This window comes from Pagrus pagrus (genome assembly GCF_965226575.1).
Source record: "Pagrus pagrus genome assembly, chromosome: 8".
Classification (NCBI taxonomy): domain Eukaryota; kingdom Metazoa; phylum Chordata; class Actinopteri; order Spariformes; family Sparidae; genus Pagrus; species Pagrus pagrus.
In genome coordinates, this window is record NC_140192.1 from 988,897 (window position 1) to 1,009,411 (window position 20,515).

Consider the following 20,515-nt stretch of genomic DNA (forward strand, 5'->3'; position numbering starts at 1 on the left):
GTCTTACATTTTGTATTTAATGATATTTGAGGCTGTTTGTTTGCTCTCACCTCACAGAGTGCTCACGAGACGGAGCTGAACCACAGTGGAGGGTCAGCACTCAGACAGCCATGTTCGCCCTCCTTCTTCTTCTGTGGTGTCTGGTTCCTCTGGTTCTTCTTCTGGTTCTTCTCTAGCCCCCGTGAACAGCGCCAGACTCTGAAGACAGTTTTCGTAGTGGCCAAACTGTGTAATTACATCGTGAAGACTTAACATGTTTTTATGAGGAAATATCAAGAAAGAAAGAAAGAAAGAAAGAAAAGACATTTTATGAACTCAAAATACTCCTGAGAGCAACAGGAGTGAAAACAAACGGTGTCACATTAACACCTGGACACAGTGTAGGAAAATACCTGGATCCTCCACGTTGTGTGGTACAGAGAGAACCGGTGTTGTGTCGAGCTCTGTTTCCTCGTCCAGATGTGTCTCCCCCGGTCCCGCCCCCGAAGGCCGAAGGAAGCGCGCGTTCACAAAAAGCTCGCCCCCGAGCTGCTGGGCTCGTACCACAGCGGCCCTGTGGAGAGAGCTGAGGATCAAAACTGACTTTGTTAAGCGAGTTTTATCTGAAGATGTTTTGTAGAAGTGAAATCCAAATTTCATGACTGTCTTTATATTTTAAACTGGGACAACAGCACACATGTTTGTGTTTGTATGTCTTTATAAACACAACCAACTACTGTTATTACTATCAATAAAAAATATTATATTTGTGAGAGACTTTTTATTTTGAATATTATGGACTTTTGGAAGAAAGTGTGCTCATTCATTTATAGGCTAAATATAAATCGCTATTTTATCATATGTGTCTTAAATCCAGCTCCATTATAGCAGGTACAGCACTTCCTGACAGCTGAGTGTTACTGTCAGATACTGTCCCCCTCTGATCCAAAGGACAGGAGGCTCACACATCTTTAAAGCTCATACTCCTGACTCCACACAACACCTGTTTCACGCTTTGAGTTTCCCTCACAGGACCGTATTTGATCAAACCTTTGTCTGGTCGTGAATGAAGAGAGAAATAATTTATTGATCCTGTTTGAATTGTGTTGATGTTTTTTGATGACAAAAAGATAAAAACAAACAACTGAAGTAAATCTGAAAATATCTAAATAATCTAATAGTTTTTTACCAATGTATAGTTTTTGAGTGTTAAGTTTGCAGCTGTAGTCAGATATATTTGAAAGATTTGAATAAAATGTCTTCAGTCGGAAGCGGAACGAAAAGCCGCCGCACTTCCGCTGTCGGATGTTAACAGCGTGACACCCGGCGGAAGTAAACAGTCCAGGCGCTAGTAGCATTAGCTGCCTGAGTGTGATGATGCAGTGAAGACGCTCCTGCAGTCAGAGCCGATGCAGCTAATGACTGAATGTGTGAGGAAACAACAATGAGTTCAGCTGAGAGTCTGAGAGAGTTTGTCAGCGAGCGACTAACTGCTGCTGCTGAAGAAATATTCAGGGTGTTTAAAGCAACTATCGTCCAGTACGAGGAGGAGATCGACCGGCAGCGCAGACTGCTGGAGATCTGCTGGAAACCACAGGTCCAGTTACACAGGATAGGTCAGTACCACCGCACTGTTTAACGACACTGAACAACAGAGATCGTAGAAAACAGAGCATTTGATTTACATATAATCCCACTCACTTTAATGTTAACTGGTACTAATCTTTTCACGTGTCTATTTATTTCTTTACCATCACAGTAATATCTTATAACCTTTGCTCTCTGTCCCTGCAGAGCTCCCACAGCAACATGTCTGTAAGGAGGAGGAGGTTCTGGCTGACCAGCAGCTCTGTGACCAGGAGAGGAACTCCAGTCTGGACCAAGAGGACCCAGAGCCTCCAGAGATTAAAGAGGAACAGGAGGAACTCTGCACCAGTCGGGAGGGAGAGCAGCTTGTACTGAAGGTGGAGACGGATACCGTCATGTTGACTCCAACTTATGAGGAAAGTGACCGCAGTGAACCAGAACCAGAACCAGAAAGTGACCACCAGCTCCTCTCTAACAACTCTCATGTAGCTGAGAGCCAAGATCAGAAAGGAGGCGGACATGGAGATCCAGGATCAACTGGAGATGCAGAGCCAGAACAAAAGGAAAGACGTCACGGAAGCAAAAGTCTCAGTGATAATGACAAAAACTCAAACTCAGAGATTTACCATCTTGCTCACCAAGATAAAAAGTCTTTCACCTGTGACACATGTGGAAAGACTTTTCAGTACAAGTCCAGCTTGTACAGACACCAAAGAACCCACACAGGTGAGAAGCCATTTACTTGCAAAACATGTGGGAAAGAGTTCAGTAGTCATCAATGTTTAAAAGTCCACATGAGAACTCACACAGGTGAGAAGCCGTGCTTCTGCAACACCTGCGGGAAAAGATTCATTGATAGGACAAAATTTAAAAAGCACATGAGAATCCACACAGGTGAGAAGCCATTTTCTTGCCACATTTGTGGGAAAAGTTTGAGGAGTCGCAGTCAGGTAATATCCCACATGAGAACCCACACAGGTGAGAAGCCATTTACCTGCAAAACATGTGGAAACGCTTTCAGTGATCAGGGCTACTTAAAAGTCCACATGAGAACCCACACAGGTGAGAGGCCGTACATTTGCAAGACCTGCGGTAAAAGATTCACTGTCATGTCAAATATGAAAAAGCATGAGATAATTCACATGAATGAAAAACCGTTTACTTGCAAAACATGTGGGAAAGGTTTCGTCTCAAGTTGGGAATTACCAGTCCACATTAGGATCCACACAGGTGAGAGGCCATTTACCTGCAGAACATGTGGGAAAGGTTTCAGGCATCGCAGTCACGTAGCAAGCCACATGAAAACCCACACAGATGAGAGGCCGTACGTTTGCTTGACCTGCGGGAAAACCTACTCTTTTCCATCTAATTTGACAAAACATATGAGAACGCATACAGACAAGTAGCCTCTTGATTCAATTCTAGTATTTCGTGTTGAAAACAAACAAGTACTCAGAAGTGAGGAGCCACACATGACTGCACAACTTTTACTCAAATCAAAAATGATCAATATACACAGCAGAATCCATCCGAACAAGAAGGCATGCTTGAGAACTGGTTACCAGAAAAGGTTCAGGAGACTTGGACGTCTGCAGCTGAAGCATTTATTGGAGCTCGATTGAGGAGAAAGTGAAAACGCTGCTGTGAAAACTTTCACCCTGAACAGGAAGTATTCACCAGACCCACGAGATGTACTGTGTGCAAATAAGGCTTCGCATCACCCATCTACATATGTAAGGAATCAGTTGGGTATTGGAATATAAAAACAAACTACCTTCACTATGTTATCTTAAGTTATACTGTGTGATCCTCAGTTCATGTAATACTCTCTCAAAGGAGACACGGAGGTGAAGTAGCTCTGAGAGGCACCTCGACAAGAGAAGGAAAACTCCTTCATGTGTTTCCAGGGCCGAATAAAAGTAACGAGTGGGGAAATATATTTGTGTTTCCAGACTATTCTCTTTTCTAATGTGTGTATTTAAGTTTATATCAAGGCTCATTGTCTATTGGGACACAATATCTTATGAAATTATAATAAAGTTTCTGTTCAACCAAACAAAGAACAAACATTGTTTTTATTCTCTTGTGGTTATCGTCACTGACAAAACGACTGCAGCCGTCGTGATGTGGACAGCTAGAGATATCAAGTTTGAGGAGATAAAAGAGCAGAATGAAGATTTTAATGTTAATAACATGGAGTGATAATTACTGTCAACAAGAAGCTTTGTGGCGAAGAGGAGGAAGATGTATCAGGCTGCCACACACCAAACTTGTTGGAGTACGGAGCCCATAAAGGGTCATGATGAGAATAGTTTTTAGGACTACTTTGTGTTGTTCGTGATATGTTTTGTGGTCGTTCACAATACATTTTGTATTTACTCGCAATAAAATTTGGATCAGCAAGACCTGCCCTACCTGCCTCTGATTGGTTGCCTCCTCGGCAGCTCTGGTAATGTCTGTTTTGGGCCTTTTTCGAGCTGTAGTGTTGCAGGTAAATACACCGACCTCTGTGGCGTCTCTCAGTCTTCTGCTGCTCCTCTTGTTAAATTTAAACTTTAAATGTTATTAACTGTATTTTTGCTACTAACGGTATTTAATAATATAGTTAGATCATAATCTAACTGCATCACAGTGACTGTCCACAGATGTTCAAGACTGACTGTGGTGAAGTTAGGTTGGGTCCAGCTCTCATATTCAACTTAGTGACCATCATAAAAACTGTTTAACAATGTCTTTATACTGACTTGCTCATATTACTGAAAATACTGACTAAAATAATAAATAAATTGGTCTCATGTGTCACTTATTTTCATTTCTTATAAATATGATAAATATTTTTAATGGGTTTTTTCCCAAAAGTTTCCATGTATGGAACAAAGAGTCAGCTGTTAGTTCAAAGTAGTTAATAGTTTAGAAAAGAGCACAACATTTACTTTGGACTGAGGCAGAGTAGCTGGACTTTCCTGCAGCTGATATTAAACTGACAACTTTCCTTCTCCTTTCATACATATAACACAAGCAGCACAGCAAACATGTTCAAGAGTTTTTCACCATAAAGGCTGCGCAACTTCAGTATAACAACACAATAGAATCTAAAAATGTAGTAAATAAATTAAATTGCACAACAAAGAAAATGTAAGGAAATGAAGGATAACCAAAGAGTAATTACATAAAAATACGCCGTAAATTTTAAATGTCTGAATAATCTAATAGTTTTTACCAATGTATAGTTTTTGAGTGTTAAGTTTGCAGCTGTAGTCAGATATATTTGAAAGATTTGAATAAAATGTCTTCAGTCGGAAGCGGAACGAAAAGCCGCCGCACTTCCGCTGTCGGATGTTAACAGCGTGACACCCGGCGGAAGTAAACAGTCCAGGCGCTAGTAGCATTAGCTGCCTGAGTGTGATGATGCAGTGAAGACGCTCCTGCAGTCAGAGCCGATGCAGCTAATGACTGAATGTGTGAGGAAACAACAATGAGTTCAGCTGAGAGTCTGAGAGAGTTTGTCAGCGAGCGACTAACTGCTGCTGCTGAAGAAATATTCAGGGTGTTTAAAGCAACTATCGTCCAGTACGAGGAGGAGATCGACCGGCAGCGCAGACTGCTGGAGATCTGCTGGAAACCACAGGTCCAGTTACACAGGATAGGTCAGTACCACCGCACTGTTTAACGACACTGAACAACAGAGATCGTAGAAAACAGAGCATTTGATTTACATATAATCCCACTCACTTTAATGTTAACTGGTACTAATCTTTTCACGTGTCTATTTATTTCTTTACCATCACAGTAATATCTTATAACCTTTGCTCTCTGTCCCTGCAGAGCTCCCACAGCAACATGTCTGTAAGGAGGAGGAGGTTCTGGCTGACCAGCAGCTCTGTGACCAGGAGAGGAACTCCAGTCTGGACCAAGAGGACCCAGAGCCTCCAGAGATTAAAGAGGAACAGGAGGAACTCTGCACCAGTCGGGAGGGAGAGCAGCTTGTACTGAAGGTGGAGACGGATACCGTCATGTTGACTCCAACTTATGAGGAAAGTGACCGCAGTGAAGCAGAACCAGAAAGTGACCACCAGCTCCTCTCTAACAACTCTCATGTAGCTGAGAGCCAAGATCAGAAAGGAGGCGGACATGGAGATCCAGGATCAGCTGGAGATGCAGAGCCAGAACAAAAGGAAAGACGTCACGGAAGCAAAAGTCTCAGTGATAATGACAAAAACTCAAACTCAGAGATTTACCATCTTGCTCACCAAGATAAAAAGTCTTGCACCTGTGACACATGTGGAAAGACTTTTCAGTACAAGTCCAAATTGAAAAGACACCAAAGAACCCACACAGGTGAGAAGCCATTTACTTGCAACACCTGTGGAAAAAGATTTAGTCAGACATCGATATTGACCGCCCACATAAGAACCCACACAGGGGAGAAGCCGTATTCTTGTGAAACATGTGGCAAAAATTTCAAATTCAGCAACGTCTTGAAAATCCATATGAGAACTCACACAGGTGAGAAGCCATTTACTTGCAATACCTGTGGAAAAAGATTTAGTCAGATATCGATATTGAACGCCCACATAAGAACCCACACAGGGGAGAAGCCGTATTCTTGTGAAACATGTGGCAAAAATTTCAGATTCAGCAACGTCTTGAAAGTCCACGTGAGAACTCACACAGGTGAGAAGCCGTACCTCTGCATCACCTGCGGGAAAAGATTCATTGAAATGCCAAAATTGAAAACGCACATGAGAATCCACACAGGTGAGAGGCCGTATTCCTGCAACACATGTGGGAAAGATTTTAGATTCAGTGGTGCTTTGAAGAAGCACATGAGAGTACACACGAAGCTGTAACTTTGCAAAACCAGCAGGAAAAGATCCGTCACATTTAACAAGACGTGAGAACTCATACAGACGAGTAGCCTGAGGTGATTCAGTCACAATGTTTCATGGTCAGAACACACAAGAAGTGAAAAAATCCCCAGAGGATGAAAAATAAACAGGAGAAACAACGAGCTGAAACTCCAGGAAGTGTTCACCTGCTGAATGAAATCTACTTTTGCAGCAGCTACATCTGTAACTGAATGTAAATTACTTCCTGTTGAGAAGAGGTCACAGTGTGTTCCTGTAATGGAGAACCATCAAGTTTAGCTGCACTTCTATTACTCATGTCGCTGTTAGCAACAATGTTTCTCTGAAACAATCATAATCTAACTGTACCACAGTGATTGTTCACAGATGTCAACCAACTGTGGTGAAGATAAGATGGGTCCAGCTCTCATGTTCAAATTGGGGCACTATCATTGTGTTAATGTTTAATAACTGTTTCAATGTCTTCATGCTGACTTGCACGTTTGTGAAAATCCTGACTAAAATATAGTGAATTGGTCTCATGTATCAGTTATTTGTGTTTTTCTTTTAAATAAATATTTTTGTGTTAAATATTGGTTAGTCTTTTAGTCAAACAGTCAAAGTCATCGTTTACAAAAGAACCAAGCAGAGTAAATGTACAACTGACATTAACTTTATTCATTAACTTCATTGGGGGAAAAAACAAATAACACATACAATCAAGTATTTCACCATAGAAGCTAAAGTACTTGTAATTGCACGAAATAAATATAATCTAATTGTTTTTATACCAACAACGAAAAGCGGAACGAAAAGCCGCCGCACTTCCGCTGTCGGATGTTAACAGCGTGACACCCGGCGGAAGTAAACAGTCCAGGCGCTAGTAGCATTAGCTGCCTGAGTGTGATGATGCAGTGAAGACGCTCCTGCAGTCAGAGCCGATGCAGCTAATGACTGAATGTGTGAGGAAACAACAATGAGTTCAGCTGAGAGTCTGAGAGAGTTTGTCAGCGAGCGACTAACTGCTGCTGCTGAAGAAATATTCAGGGTGTTTAAAGCAACTATCGTCCAGTACGAGGAGGAGATCGACCGGCAGCGCAGACTGCTGGAGATCTGCTGGAAACCACAGGTCCAGTTACACAGGATAGGTCAGTACCACCGCACTGTTTAACGACACTGAACAACAGCCTGACACCTGACAGGTACTGACAGTCCTCTGGACTGACCGGATCCTGCAGCAGAACAAAGGAGCGTCAACTGGGAATTTTAGATGAAAGAAGTATAAATACTCCACTAAGTATTTAGTAAGTACTACATAGATACAGAGTATTTTAGAGGAAAGGAGAAACTAAATATTCTGTCAGTTCGGGTCCAGTACCTCCGTGTAACGTCGTTACTGTGTTAGTGAGGCGCCCTCTCCTTATGGCAGTTACTCACCGTTCCCTCACTGCGCTGAGTAACGTCACTTTAAAAGTAACTCGTTACGTTACAAGATTACTTCCAGAGACGGTGCAAAGGCTCCAGGGATTTATTTTACTTTTGTGCCGACAATAATAAAGGAAAAGACAGCATTTAGCTTGATTTGCACTACATGAGATTGAGCTGATTGCGTTGATGGACTTACCCAAACAGAATCCGAACCATCCGTTCTTGGATCAGAACTCTTTTCCATCGAGAGCCTCCTGGATGATGTCCTCTCCCGGCGGTCCTGACTCCTCTCCCGGCTAGCTGTGCTGCCTCCGGACGTTCCCTCCAGCGTGTCCGGGAAATAGAGTCCCTCCCGGGGCTCCCTGTTCTCGCCGGACGGGGATGACGACCCGGTACCCGGTACCGGTCTAAAACCTCTTTGAGAGCTAACTGAGCTAGCTGTTAAATGCTCGGTCCGCTCCAACACGACGGGAAAGGCCCCGGAGTCCCGTGAAAAACGTGGCCGACAACGTTCCCCACCTGCTGTATCCGCAGCCATCGACTCACCTGCTCAGTACTGTGGCTAGTGATGACGTCAGCTCCAGGGGGGATGTCCCTCTGCCTCGCGCCCAGGTGTTCAATCACCTCTGCTGTCCCTCGTGCTGCCCTCGCTAAGTGGCTGCACATCAGCTACACTGCCATCCAACACAGGACGGACAGGTGCTTTCACGGACCTGTCACCTGTGCTCACAGACCTTCATCCATCAGCTCGCGCTCTAATTACTCACGTGGTTAACAATGACGTCATGGATAAACAATCATTTAAACTCCACAATCAACCAGAGTCTCTGTCAGTCACAGTTCAGAGCCCGGCAGGACCTGCATCCGGTCCCTTTACCTGTGTTTCTAAAAGCCCTGAACATTTCAGCCGTCCTTGTAGTCACTGCCACTGGGCCGGGTTTTATTAGCCACTTTGACAGGTTCTGGACCAGACATGACCTGCACCCCGATATAACTTCATTCAGCATATTGCTTTTAACTCTGACTGATATCCACCTCAGCACTACTCAGCTCCAGAATCTCTCTCTGGTCCTGCTGAACACACCAGCATCAGGGTCATTAAACCGTGACACCTACAGACCCAGCTGCTCTGCTAATCCTACAATAAGAGCAAACTCGGTCTGCATTGCACTCATGAGATCCTTTTATCATCCCAACCCTGAACCTGTCCTCCAACGTCGAGCAGCCCACCCGTAATTTGGGTGTGATCTTTGATCAAGATGGTACAGTCATGCTTTCTCAAACTTTCTGTCTCGAGCCGACCTTGAAAAACTCATTAATGCGTTCATTTCGTCATGCCTGGATTATTGTAACTCCCTGTATACAGGGCTCAGCCAAAAGCCCGTCACCTGCCTCCAGCTCGTTCAGAACTCAGCTGCCAGACCTCCCATCCTTGCAACCCCACGCTGGCTGCCTGTTACCTGCTACCTGCTACCTGCTACCTGTTAAATATAGAATTGATTTTAAAATTTTACTAATTACTTTTCAAGCCCTACATGGTCTTGCTCCTGCGTACATCATAGATTTACTTGTGCCGCTGCCTGCGTCCTCAGACGGGACCCTCCTAACTGCTCCTACCGCCTCATCACAAAAAGAAAAGGTGTTTATCATTAGAGTCCCACAGCTGTGAAACTTCCTACCTGAGGATCTTACGTTGGCAAACTCAGTATCCTCTTTTAAATCACTTCTCAAAACACACGTCTACTTTCTCTCCTTCTTCTATCACTTTTACCCTTTTTTTGTTTATTGTTTCTTCATACACTTTTTTATCAGGTCTTATTTTCTGTTTTTATTTATGTTTTTGTGGCTTGTGTGTAAATAACAGATTACTTCAATTGCAGAACTAACGTGTTACGATACTTGTTACAACAAAAAACTAATCCGACTGCTCTGACGGAGTATTTTTTAACAGTGCTCGCTGGGATTTAGTTAGCATTTTTCTTCTGAATGAGAACAAGTTGAGTTTTCAGTAAAGTTTTTAAAACTGTTCGGTCTCTTCGTTAGTGAAGCAGATGTTCCTGTAATGTATTTCTATGAAGTGTATTGTGTTAAATTGCTTTAAGATGTGGTCAAAGTTGTATTGTTCATATTAGTAAAAGGAGCATGTTGGTAAACTTTGTATTTATTTAGAGATAGTACAGTCTGTTGAAAATGTAATTACATTGACAAGTATTTTTTAGTGCATTTTGCATTGGAAAGTAACTTAATTTATTTAACTGAACTTAAATATACTTGACTTAAGTATAATTAATATATACTGTGTATATAATGTATTTAAAGTGTGCTATGGAGTATACTGATGGTAAATGAACTGATATCCTACTGAAAGTGTTCATGGCACAGATTTATTCGAGCATTTCAGCACTCGTGCACGCTTATATAGCACTCACTAATACACCAAGACATGGGATCTTGTTACATCACAGTAATATCTTATTACTTTTGCTCTCTGTCCCTTCAGAGCTCCCACAGCAACATGTCTGTAAGGAGGAGGAGGTTCTGGCTGACCAGCAGCTCTGTGACCAGGAGAGGAACTCCAGTCTGGACCAAGAGGACCCAGAGCCTCCAGAGATTAAAGAGGAACAGGAGGAACTCTGCACCAGTCGGGAGGGAGAGCAGCTTGTACTGAAGGTTGAGTCGGAGACCTTTATGTTGACTCCAACTTATGAGGCAAGCGACTACACTGAAGCAGAACCAGAAAGTGACCACCAGCTCCTCTCTAACAACTGTCATGTAGCTGAGAGCCAAGATCAGAAAGGAGGCGGACATGGAGATCCAGGATCAGCTGGAGATGCAGAGCACCACAGAAGCAAAAGTCTCAGTGATGATGCAAACAACTCTAAATTGTCAGAGATGAACTATGATACTCACCCAGTTAAAAAGTCTGTCATATGTGGCATATGTGGAAAGGCTTTTAAGTATAAGTCCAAATTGAATACGCACCTGAGGAGCCACACGGGTGAGAAGCCGTATTCTTGCAACACCTGTGGAAAAAGATTCAGTCAGACATCGATATTGACCGCCCATATAAGAATCCACACTGGGGAGAAGCCGTATTCTTGTGAAATATGTAGGGAAGATTTCAGATTTAGCAGTGGCTTGAAAGTCCACATGAGAACCCACACAGGTGAGAAGCCGTACCCCTGCAACATATGTGGGAAAAGATTCAGTCAGGCATCAGATATGAAAAATCATGCAAGGACCCATTCAGGTGAGAGGCAGTACTCCTGCGACACCTGTGGTAAAACTTTCAGCCATGCAAAGGTGTTGAGCGCCCATATTAGAATCCACACAGGTGAGAAGCCATATTCTTGCAAAACCTGTGGGAGAGATTTTACATTCAGCAGTGCCTTGAAAGTCCACATGAGAAGAACCCATACAGGTGAGAGGCCGTACGTTTGCAAGACATGTGGGAAAAGATTCATTGACATGTCAAAATTGCAAGTACACTTAAGAACCCACACAGGTGAGAGGCCGTACGTTTGCAAGACCTGTGGGAAAAGTTTCATCGAAATGTCAAGATTGAATGTCCACATGAGAATCCACACAGGCGAGAAGCCACACCTTTGCAAGGTTTGCGGGGAAAGATTCATTGAATTGGCAAAATTGAAAGTCCACATGAGAGTCCACACAGGTGAGAAGCCGTTTACATGCAAAACTTGTGGGAAAGATTTCAGGTTTAGTGGTGACTTAACAGTCCACATGAGAAGAACCCACACAGGTGAGAAGCCCTACCTTTGCAAAACCTGCGGGAAAAGATTCTATGATTCGTCTCATTTGGCAAGACATATGAGAACACATGCAGGAAAGTAGCTGTGTTTTTGCAAAATATGTGAGAGATGATTCAGATCTAGTGTTTCATGGACAAAACACATGAGAACTCAGAGAACCCACTAACCCTTGACACACACCACCTACCAAGACACTGCTACACACAAGTACAGCTCCCTCACGGCATCCCCTGTGGCAGTGGCCTACCACAACAATGCGCCCTGCGACACAACCAAAACTGCTCTGGAATGACCCTAACAGTGTGACGGTGGGCTCAAGGTGTTGACCTGGCCTCAAATTCCCCAAGATCCCAATCTAATCAAGCAACTGTTGGATGTGCTGGACCAAGTCCAGTCTGGGGAGGCCTTGTCATGCAAGTTGCAGGACTCAAAGGAGGGCATCATACCCTCCAAGGGCCCTCTCAAAAACCTTTCCATGGGCATGCCCTCCATGAATTGATCCTGGCCTCTCAAAGGATTTACATTTACATTCAGGGCATTCAGCAGACACTTTTGTCCAAAGAGACTTACAATAAGTACATTTGTCACAAGAAAGAAACCACAACATATCACCGTCGATAAAGTAAGAATGAAAAAATAGAAACAATTTTCAAGCCCTCATCTGAGCAAAGTAGCTGCTATTTAAGGATGCCCTCCATGGATAGATCCTCTGAGTCCTCCAGCTTGCGAGGTAGGGCCTCCCTGGATTGGACTTGTTCTGCAACATCCGACAGGTGGGATTTGGCCAGGTGGATACCTTGAGCACTTTCCCATATTCTGTATTGTCCGAGGAACGCCTTTGCCATGAGGGGGGTTGCTCGGACAGCAGAGGTGTTTGGATGGATGGCTCATGTAAAGCAGCATCCATATGAATGCCAGGACCCAAGATTTCCCAGAAGAACATTGCACTAATTTATCACCAGATTATTCACTTGAATCATACTTGTGAATAAAGGGATAGCTTCCATTTTGCCAAAAAATACACAGCAGTGAATAGCTACTTGCTACAGCAAACTCAACAGTTAGCTTGACAGCCCTTCAGGACTGCTACAACAAGCTAACGGCCAGGATGGATTTGGACCTGAGGCACAGCAATGGCAGGACAACGCCAGGGAGCTGATGGAAAGCTCTGCTCAGATGTCTGGGCTGGACCCACTGCGAGACTCACCCGGGACTGGATCCCAGTAAGGCCGATGGACTGCTGCACGGGCTGCATTGCGTGGAGGATCTTCACTCTACATTTCTACTTTAGACATTTAAAAAAAGCTCAAGCAATCGCCTTGATGGAGCTATATTTATGTATAATAATTTAATTTTCCATGGCCATTTAATTTATATTCCAATGGTAGCAATGCACTTTATCAGAAGACTGAGCTCCTCTCATGAAAGAGGCAGAATGAATATCTACAACTTGCTGGACAATGATTTTAATGGGAAAGACTGGGCGAACGGCAACTTTAAGGTGCAGGAGGACATCTAACATCTAACTGGAGCTGGTGCCATTGAGGGTGAGTGGTTAAAGTAAACGTGACGGTTTGAACAGTTTGTTTTTTCAGTTAAACACGCCTGTGTTTTCTTTTGCTGTCACTCAGTTGCCAGTTTATGAGGTACACCTGGCTAAATCTTATGCAGCTTAATACGACAGCTGTGCAATAATTCCCATTGACTTGTATTTGTCATCCTGAGAGTTTCTATAATGTTCTCTCCATCCAATTTGTGTCAGTGAGGGTGTACTTAGCAATATTGGCAACCCCTCTAAACCATAAAAATAATCAGGCTGTGCTCGCTCCCAACACATCAACAGCTTGGTCAGTGGCCGAATGCTTCAAAGTCTGATGCTGTAGGTTCCTCTGAAGCATCACTGCTTGAAGCACCAGTCTATTGCAGTGGTATAAAGAGGGTCATTAACTAAGGACTTTTTTTTGCCTAAGCTTAACCAAACCATGATCATTAACCAACATTAGCAACATTCGAAATGTCATTATAAGTCGTACTATTCTAACTGTTGGTGAGCACACTTTATTTTCAGAGTGTAACTGGACGTTTTGTATTATCAATCCTTGCTAACTTGACTGCAGAGCCTTTTTCTGGAAGTGTTACCGAACGTTGTGTATAACGCACCGCGGAGCCCTTCAGGTACACAACTAGAGGTTTAGGTAGAGCCTCATAGTTTGAAGCTTAAGGGCACTGACCAAGCTGCTGAGACAAGTTGAGAGTGAAAAGTGTGTTAAAAATGTATTTATTTAAATTATTTATAACCTACTATAAAGCAGGTTTATTGAATTTAACTCATAAATTGGCACCTTTAATGTATGTTGTTGATATTCGTGCTCTAGTTTGTTGTAATTTATATGTTGTATGTCTACAGCCGTGATAAATACTCTAATATCTTCTGCATTAGGCCTGTGTGGTTAATCTGGAAACAACATGGTTGAATAATATTAAGATGTTAAATCCAGAAAGTCAGAGAAGAAGCCTACTAGTGTAAAATAACATGGCATGTTGGATTCACCAGCAGACACTGGTTCATAGTTTCTACAAATGTTTGACCTGTTGTAAATGTTCTTTCTCAGCGGTAAATGAGATTGTGCTTTCTGTCATTTATGTTTTAAAAAGTAATTTTACATTTTTATTTATTTTCCAATTGCATCAGTGTGATCATATTTTTCATGCAACTCAACACAAACTTTAGATGATGCACTTCTAGTTTCGGTCAAAGAATTTTAACAATTAGAATATATATTTTTTAATGCCAGGTCTTTAGACTGGTGTTCCCAGATTATTGGATTGGAGGATTTCATTAACTGCAAGCAATAACAACAAAGTGCTACTAAAGTCCTGAGTGCGCACTCTGATTCATGTCACAAGGATCAGAGCTCACAAAGTGGTGTTTTTTTTAACTCATGTATTTATTTTAACCACAAATCTTTGTAAATGTGATGATGTAAAACTAGTACTCGTAGTGAAAATAGTTGTTTTTACAGTGTAAATAGCAGGCACGAGGTGTTTTAATGTTGTAAAGTGAAGGTACAATTTGATACTGTTAGTTTGATCAGTGGAAGTATTGAACAAGTGTATTTGCATTGTAACCACTAGTATTTAAGTACCGCACTTTAAAGGTCTTCACTGGTCCGAAAAATCGTGTCAATCCAAAAATACCAAGAAATGTTTTACCCTGAACTGACCCGGACCTGTTGATTATTTGAAAGCTGGGACTGGACCCATGCAGAACTGAGAATTATGGATCCAACTTGGTCCTGATTTACCGTATAACACCTACTTATTTGTCACCATACATTAGTGGTCCTTTTTCTGTCTCGATAATCCTCCATGCGCATATAAAACAGGAGCATTGGCCTCTCTTTTTTCTGTCCATTAGTAAAGAAATGCATCTCCTGGTTCAGGTTGGGTTGGACCTCTGAAGACCTCTATGTACTTATGTATTGATTGTCCTGAGATGGCCAAGATAACTTGTTAAAATCTGTCTTACAATATTGTTTGAATTTATGCATTGACGTAGTTGACCCGAGAAGTTAAAGAGCCTGTCACACTCTGCATGTTTTATGCTGGGAGTGTGTATGGTAGTCAGGCTAAGATGCTCTTGAGTAACACACATTTTCTGAGTCACGTCTGGTGCCATGATGATATGAGATTGTGTATGACGTGTGACATCCTGTACGAAGCTGGGTGAATCTAATGTTTTTATCTTCTCTGATATCAGACCTGTGTTTTAATAAACTTAATATTCAAGTACAGACAACTTGAGTTGAACAAGATTTGATTATTTTATTTATCAAAGTGAAGATTCTGTCAGTCAATCAATACCTTTACTTAACTGACCCAGGGATGTAATCATAATGTATATGCTCAAAATGTCCCTTCACATATATAGATATAAAAAATATGAATAAAGAAAAATTGCTTTGCTACAACAGGCACTCACACGCCGCTGTTCAAAATAATCATGAAATGCAGTCATAAACTTAAAGACAATGATTACTCAGAGCTCAACAGTGCGACAATTTAACATTTGCATTTGCGACTAAAATGATGTGCGCTAACTGTAAAATTAGGAGCATGTGTAAGAATTAAAAAGTCAGACAGCGAGACAGAAAGTAAGTACAGGACGAATGGACTTTTGTTACCAAATGACAAACTGAACTGACTACAGCGGAGCACTGTTGGTGGTTTTCCCGACAACACAGATGATGTAGAAATAAAACTGAATGCTTATTGTAACTATTTACATTATATATGTATATGTGTATATATGTATGTATATATATATATATATATATATTTTATTTTATTTTTTTTTTTTTTTTTTTTGTTGGATCCCGAGTATACCCCTGTCCATGAGGTACTGGACCAGCAACTCCGTTGGGCGTCTCGTCCCACTTCTCGATCCTGACGAAGACGATTTCTCTCTGCTGCATGTAGCGAGTCACTTCATCTTTGAGAGTGTAGTATTCTTTGCCTGGATTATAACTCATAAATAAGTTTGTTTCTGCTGGATCCCAGGTATCGACCCCATCTTCTCTCAGGATGATACTGCATGGGAACCTGTGGATTGCTCTTGATGCTTCAGGTTCCTCGATCTCTGCAGGTTCCTCGATCTCCTCCTCGGCTGAATCAGAGACCGCTGTTCCCACTGTCACAGGTGGCTGATTCCTTTCAGCCATGTCGTCTCGAGTCGTCTGCCTCTCAAAGCCTCTCGTTGCGCATTGAGTCAGGGATCATTGGCAGACTGCTGGGCTAATCTGCGCTGTCGGCTAGACTTGGCCCTGTGTCCTTCGACTGGCATCAGCTACTCCACTCGCTTCCTGCAATCCCCTGCAGGTCTGGTGACTCAGCTGACTCTGGCTGGTCGCCTGGAGCTCCCCCTTGCTTCGGTGGATCTCTCTTCACTGGCGTTGGGCAGATGTCCTTTCTGCTGCACGCCTCTCGTCTCACACGAACAGCGGCACGCCTCACGCTGGGCACCAATTGTTAGATCCCGAGTATACCCCTGACCAGGAGGTACTGGACCAGCTCTCCATTATAAAGGGATAGGTCCCTAAACCTACAAGGTGTTACTCTAAAATGGGATTTAGATAGGGACTGCTTAAGCTGGTAGGAGACTCACCTAGCTTCTCACTGCCTATGTCCGAACGTCTACTCTGCATCCTCTGGCTTGGCACCTGACATGAATAGCCCTTGAATCAGATACGGCCACCAGCCAAGTCTGTTAACGACAGCTCTCCTCTAAATGAACTGTTGAATTTTTTTGGTAAACCCTAAATGACTGTTTAAATTTGTTAGGCTAGAGTAACCTTTACGAACCTTTAAGATATTTTGCACACTCATCACCTACTTTTTACTTCCATCAAGGAGACATAAAATCAGTCTCCACAACTTCTACTTTAACTATAGTTGAAGGTTTATTACAAACTTATCTCAATTACTATCAAGCATTATCAAGAATACCTATTGATCTGATCACAATTCAGTATGTAATAAAAATTCATCTAAAGGAGCTGAGGCTGGTTAAAATACTTAAATGTAGTAGAGATCGAGAGGGTCATGGTATGCCTTTCCCTACTGAAAGTCCAAGTCCTTGAGGCAATTCATGACCCCGCCCGAGGTCCCCAAATTTCCTCAAAGTCCAAACTTCCTGCCAGCAGAGTGAATAAAAGAACTCCAATGTCCAAATTATAATCCACGGCTGGTTGGTAAAAATGGTTAATCCTCCTTGTGCTCTATTACGCTTGGATCCAACTGTGAACCTCTTGAAGTCCATTCTGCGATCGAAAAATCTCGACCTTAACCCCACTTCAGCTTGTATATTACTTTGGTCTGATTGAACTGTTTCTCATTTTTATAACTTAATTATAGTTTCATTGTGATCATGGCAACAATCATTACACATTTGATTATTAATACAATACGCTAATAGCAGAGCTCTTATATATTTCGTAATCATTGTCCCTCCGTCAAAAGCATCCAGACTGAACCACCTCTGTGGTCTAGCAAAAACACTGTTCGTTGACGTGACATGGTAAATCAAAATATCTGTAAACAGTCAGAGTTTAACGGCCGCGTCACCTGTGATGGTAAAGTTCAGTCAGCGTGGAGATCAGAGGATGACACATTTGTCTTTGTATTTCTGTTTTAGTTGATTTGTTTCTTGTTCATGTTTGTTCTTCAGCTCCTCCAGTTGTTCTTTCAGATGTTTTTCTTTGTCTCCTGAGAGGTCTTGTAACAGACTGTACTCTTTAGCATGAGTCCTTTCTGTCTCTGTCATTTGTCTCTCATGTTTTTGCTTCATTTCCTGGATTTCCTCCATGTGTTTCTCTACCAGAGCTGTGAAGTCTTTGGTGTATCTCTTTCTGAACTCATTGAATTCTTCAGCTTGTTTTCTGGCCTCCTCTTCAAACTTCTTCTTCATTTCCTCTATTTCTGTTTTATACTTTTCCTCTAACTCTTTGCGCTCCCTCTCCTCCTGCTCTCTTCTGATTCGATCTTCTTCTTTTCTTTTGCTTTCATATTTTTCTCTTTCCTGGTCAAACTCTTCTTGGAGCTTCTTAATTTTTAATTCCCTCTCCTGTCGTTTCTGTTCATTATCTTGACATCGTTTCTCCCACCATTCTTTTCTTTCCTTCTCCCAGTCTGCTCGTTGCTTCCTCATCTCTTCTCTGCTCTGTTCCCACTCTTGTTCTTCTTGCCTTTTCTTCTTTCTGTCTTCTTCTCTCATTTCCTGTTCTTTCCTTCTCATCTCTCGCTCCCTGTTGATGTTTTCCTCCATTTCTTGAAGATGTTCAGCTCTCAGTTTTCTCTCACGTTTAATTTCTGCTGTCTGTTCTTCCATCCTTCTCTTCATCGCTTTAATTTCCTCTTCATGTTTTCTTTGAAGTTCTTCCTTCTGTCTCTCCATTTCTTCTTCTTTCTCCTTCAGGATCTTCTCCACTTCCTTCTGTATCGCTGCCTCGGCCTCCTGGAACATCTCTGAGGTGTAGCAGCTGCCGCCATTTTCCCTCAACATTTTGTTTGACTTTGTCATCAACTCTCTGACTTGTGTGCGGTCCGTCTGATCCTCATTATTGAAGACCTGGTACCTTCCGCCACAGTCATTTATCAGTTTTGTCAGAAAGCCGTCCCGGTCGTCTTCTACATAACTCTCGATTGTTCGTTTTTTCAGTTCATCTCCTCTGGTGAAGACAACGATGATGAAATCTCCCGAATTCTTGCCGAAGCATTTCTTGATCAGTTCCACAGAGTCTTTCTCCTCCTGTGTATACCGACCGATCTGCAGCACCAGTAAGAAGACATGAGGTCCAGGAGACAACATGCTGATGCATTTTAGAAGTTCCTGTTGAACATCATCATTGGACAGAGTCGTATCAAACAAGCCGGGGGTGTCGACAACAACGACAGGTCGTCCATCAATCTCTCCTGATGCTTTCTCACAGAACCTGGTCACAGAACTTGCACAAGTTTTAGATGTAAAATGTTCTTTGCCCAGAATTGTATTTCCAGTTGCGCTCTTCCCACTGCCAGTCCGCCCAATCAGCACCATCCTGAGACACTCTCTGCCCTGATGCTCATCATCACCTCCATCTTCAGTCTTCCTTTTCACATCCTGCAGCTCAGCTTTAAGTTCTGCATTCGTGTTCTGCTGCTTTACAACCTTCTCGATTAGAGCTTTAGTGAACATGTCCTTTGTGAAACTTTTGGATCCTTCAGCTCTCATCTTTTCAACAGAATCCAACATCTCAGAGATCTGCTGCTTGTTGTTGATGTTGAGAACAACATATCTTCCTCCACAGCTCTGAACGAGCTCCTGAATGTCCTCCTTTTCCTTTACAAAGTTAACAACAGCTGGAGCTGTAGGATCTGACTCCACAGTGAACAGAATCATGGTGAAGTCGTTGGCTCGAGAGCTGAATGTGTTCTGGATGGTCTTTAACTCTAACTTGTCTTCATCAGTGAGGGGACCCACAGGTAGGACCAGGATGAAGGCATGGACACCCTCAGGATCACAGCGGGAGATACACCTGAGTGATTCCTCCATCACTTCCTCCTGAGGTTTTCCACACAAGGCAGGCAGCTCCACCAGGGAAACCCAACGTCCACACACCTCTCCCTGACTCTGAACACACTCTGATGAGTTGGAGACTGAAGGACCTAAAATGGCCTCAGCTGCTGAAGTCTTCCCTGCTCCTCTCCTCCCACACAGAACCAGGTTTAAAGCTGCTCTGATGTCTTCAGACTTTGGTCTGATGGTCTCTTCACTGAAGGTGAGGAAGGCTCCTCTGTTTTCATGGACAATCTTCTCAATCTTCCGCATTAATGACCAGTGGTTGTATTCAGACATGTTGTAGTGTCTTCCTCCACAGTCTTTAAGGAGCTCATTAACAGAGAGAGTCATTTCATTCCCCTCATGCGTCACAATGACCATCGAGTGTTTTAAAGCATCTTGACCAAACAAACTCAGGATGAACTTCAGTGTTTGTCTGTTTTTCTCTGTGAAATCAGAAGGTTTCACTAACAGCAGGAGAACATTTGGTCCAGGAGAACAAAGACGCACACAGGTCTTCATCTTTTCTCTGACAGCTTCCACAGACAGACTGAAGATGTTTGGAGTTTTCACCACTGTTAATGGTTGACCTCTCCACTCTCCAGACATGATCTTAGTTGGGGAAATGTTTTGGTTATAAAAAGCTTGGTCCCTGATGATGAAGTTCCCAAATCTTGTCTGTTTGTCCTCACTTTTTCCCAGCAGCACAATCCTGAATCCAGATGCTGTAATACGACAGAGAGGAAGATAAAATGAGACAAACACTGTGAGACTGAAATCGTAACACTTGGCTGACATGGAGATCCCTC

The 20,515-nt window shown here is 42.7% G+C and overlaps 4 protein-coding genes across 8 annotated transcripts in view; 2 read left to right on the plus strand and 2 right to left on the minus strand.

Moving 5' to 3' along the window:
• The window catches only part of dglucy (D-glutamate cyclase), a 21,219-nt gene extending 12,801 nt beyond the window's left edge, over positions 1-8,418 (minus strand). The window contains exons 1-3 of one of the 4 annotated variants that reach the window (XM_084358828.1): positions 8,038-8,418; positions 393-565; positions 51-198 (exon numbers count right to left, since the gene is read on the minus strand). The gene's annotated coding sequence lies outside the window, so the exon portion shown is untranslated. Of the gene's footprint in view, positions 1-50; positions 248-392; positions 566-8,037 lie in introns of all 4 variants that reach the window. The other 3 variants (XM_084358826.1, XM_084358827.1, XM_084358830.1) reach the window with 3 other exon arrangements.
• On the plus strand, positions 1,265-3,895 carry LOC311261222 (uncharacterized protein). The gene is made up of 2 exons (XM_084359711.1): positions 1,265-1,595; positions 1,774-3,895. The coding sequence occupies exons 1-2, from the start codon at positions 1,406-1,408 to the stop codon at positions 2,970-2,972; spliced, it is 1,389 nt and encodes a 462-aa protein (XP_084215837.1). The 5' UTR covers positions 1,265-1,405; the 3' UTR covers positions 2,973-3,895.
• On the plus strand, positions 4,881-15,426 carry LOC311260680 (uncharacterized protein). The gene is made up of 3 exons (XM_084358825.1): positions 4,881-5,213; positions 5,392-5,904; positions 10,342-15,426. The coding sequence occupies exons 1-3, from the start codon at positions 5,024-5,026 to the stop codon at positions 11,691-11,693; spliced, it is 2,055 nt and encodes a 684-aa protein (XP_084214951.1). The 5' UTR covers positions 4,881-5,023; the 3' UTR covers positions 11,694-15,426.
• A 1,847-nt stretch (positions 15,427-17,273) lies between these two features.
• The window catches only part of LOC311261171 (GTPase IMAP family member 8-like), a 4,793-nt gene continuing 1,551 nt past the window's right edge, over positions 17,274-20,515 (minus strand). The window contains exon 3 of one of the 2 annotated variants that reach the window (XM_084359620.1): positions 17,274-19,879. In XM_084359620.1, coding sequence (XP_084215746.1) covers positions 17,766-19,879 — 2,114 coding nt within the window. In that variant the 3' untranslated portion in view covers positions 17,274-17,765. Of the gene's footprint in view, positions 20,432-20,515 lie in introns of both variants that reach the window. The other variant, XM_084359619.1, reaches the window with a different exon arrangement.

Bases quoted from the DNA above. Each gene is read 5' to 3' on its own strand.
- LOC311261222 (XM_084359711.1), top strand. From the start codon at position 1,406: ATGTGTGAGGAAACAACAATGAGTTCAGCTGAGAGTCTGAGAGAGTTT. The intron at 1,596-1,773 runs GTCAGTACCACC...CTGTCCCTGCAG, and splicing joins GGTCCAGTTACACAGGATAG to AGCTCCCACAGCAACATGTC.
- LOC311260680 (XM_084358825.1), top strand. From the start codon at position 5,024: ATGTGTGAGGAAACAACAATGAGTTCAGCTGAGAGTCTGAGAGAGTTT. The intron at 5,214-5,391 runs GTCAGTACCACC...CTGTCCCTGCAG, and splicing joins GGTCCAGTTACACAGGATAG to AGCTCCCACAGCAACATGTC. The intron at 5,905-10,341 runs GTGAGAAGCCAT...CTGTCCCTTCAG, and splicing joins ACACCAAAGAACCCACACAG to AGCTCCCACAGCAACATGTC.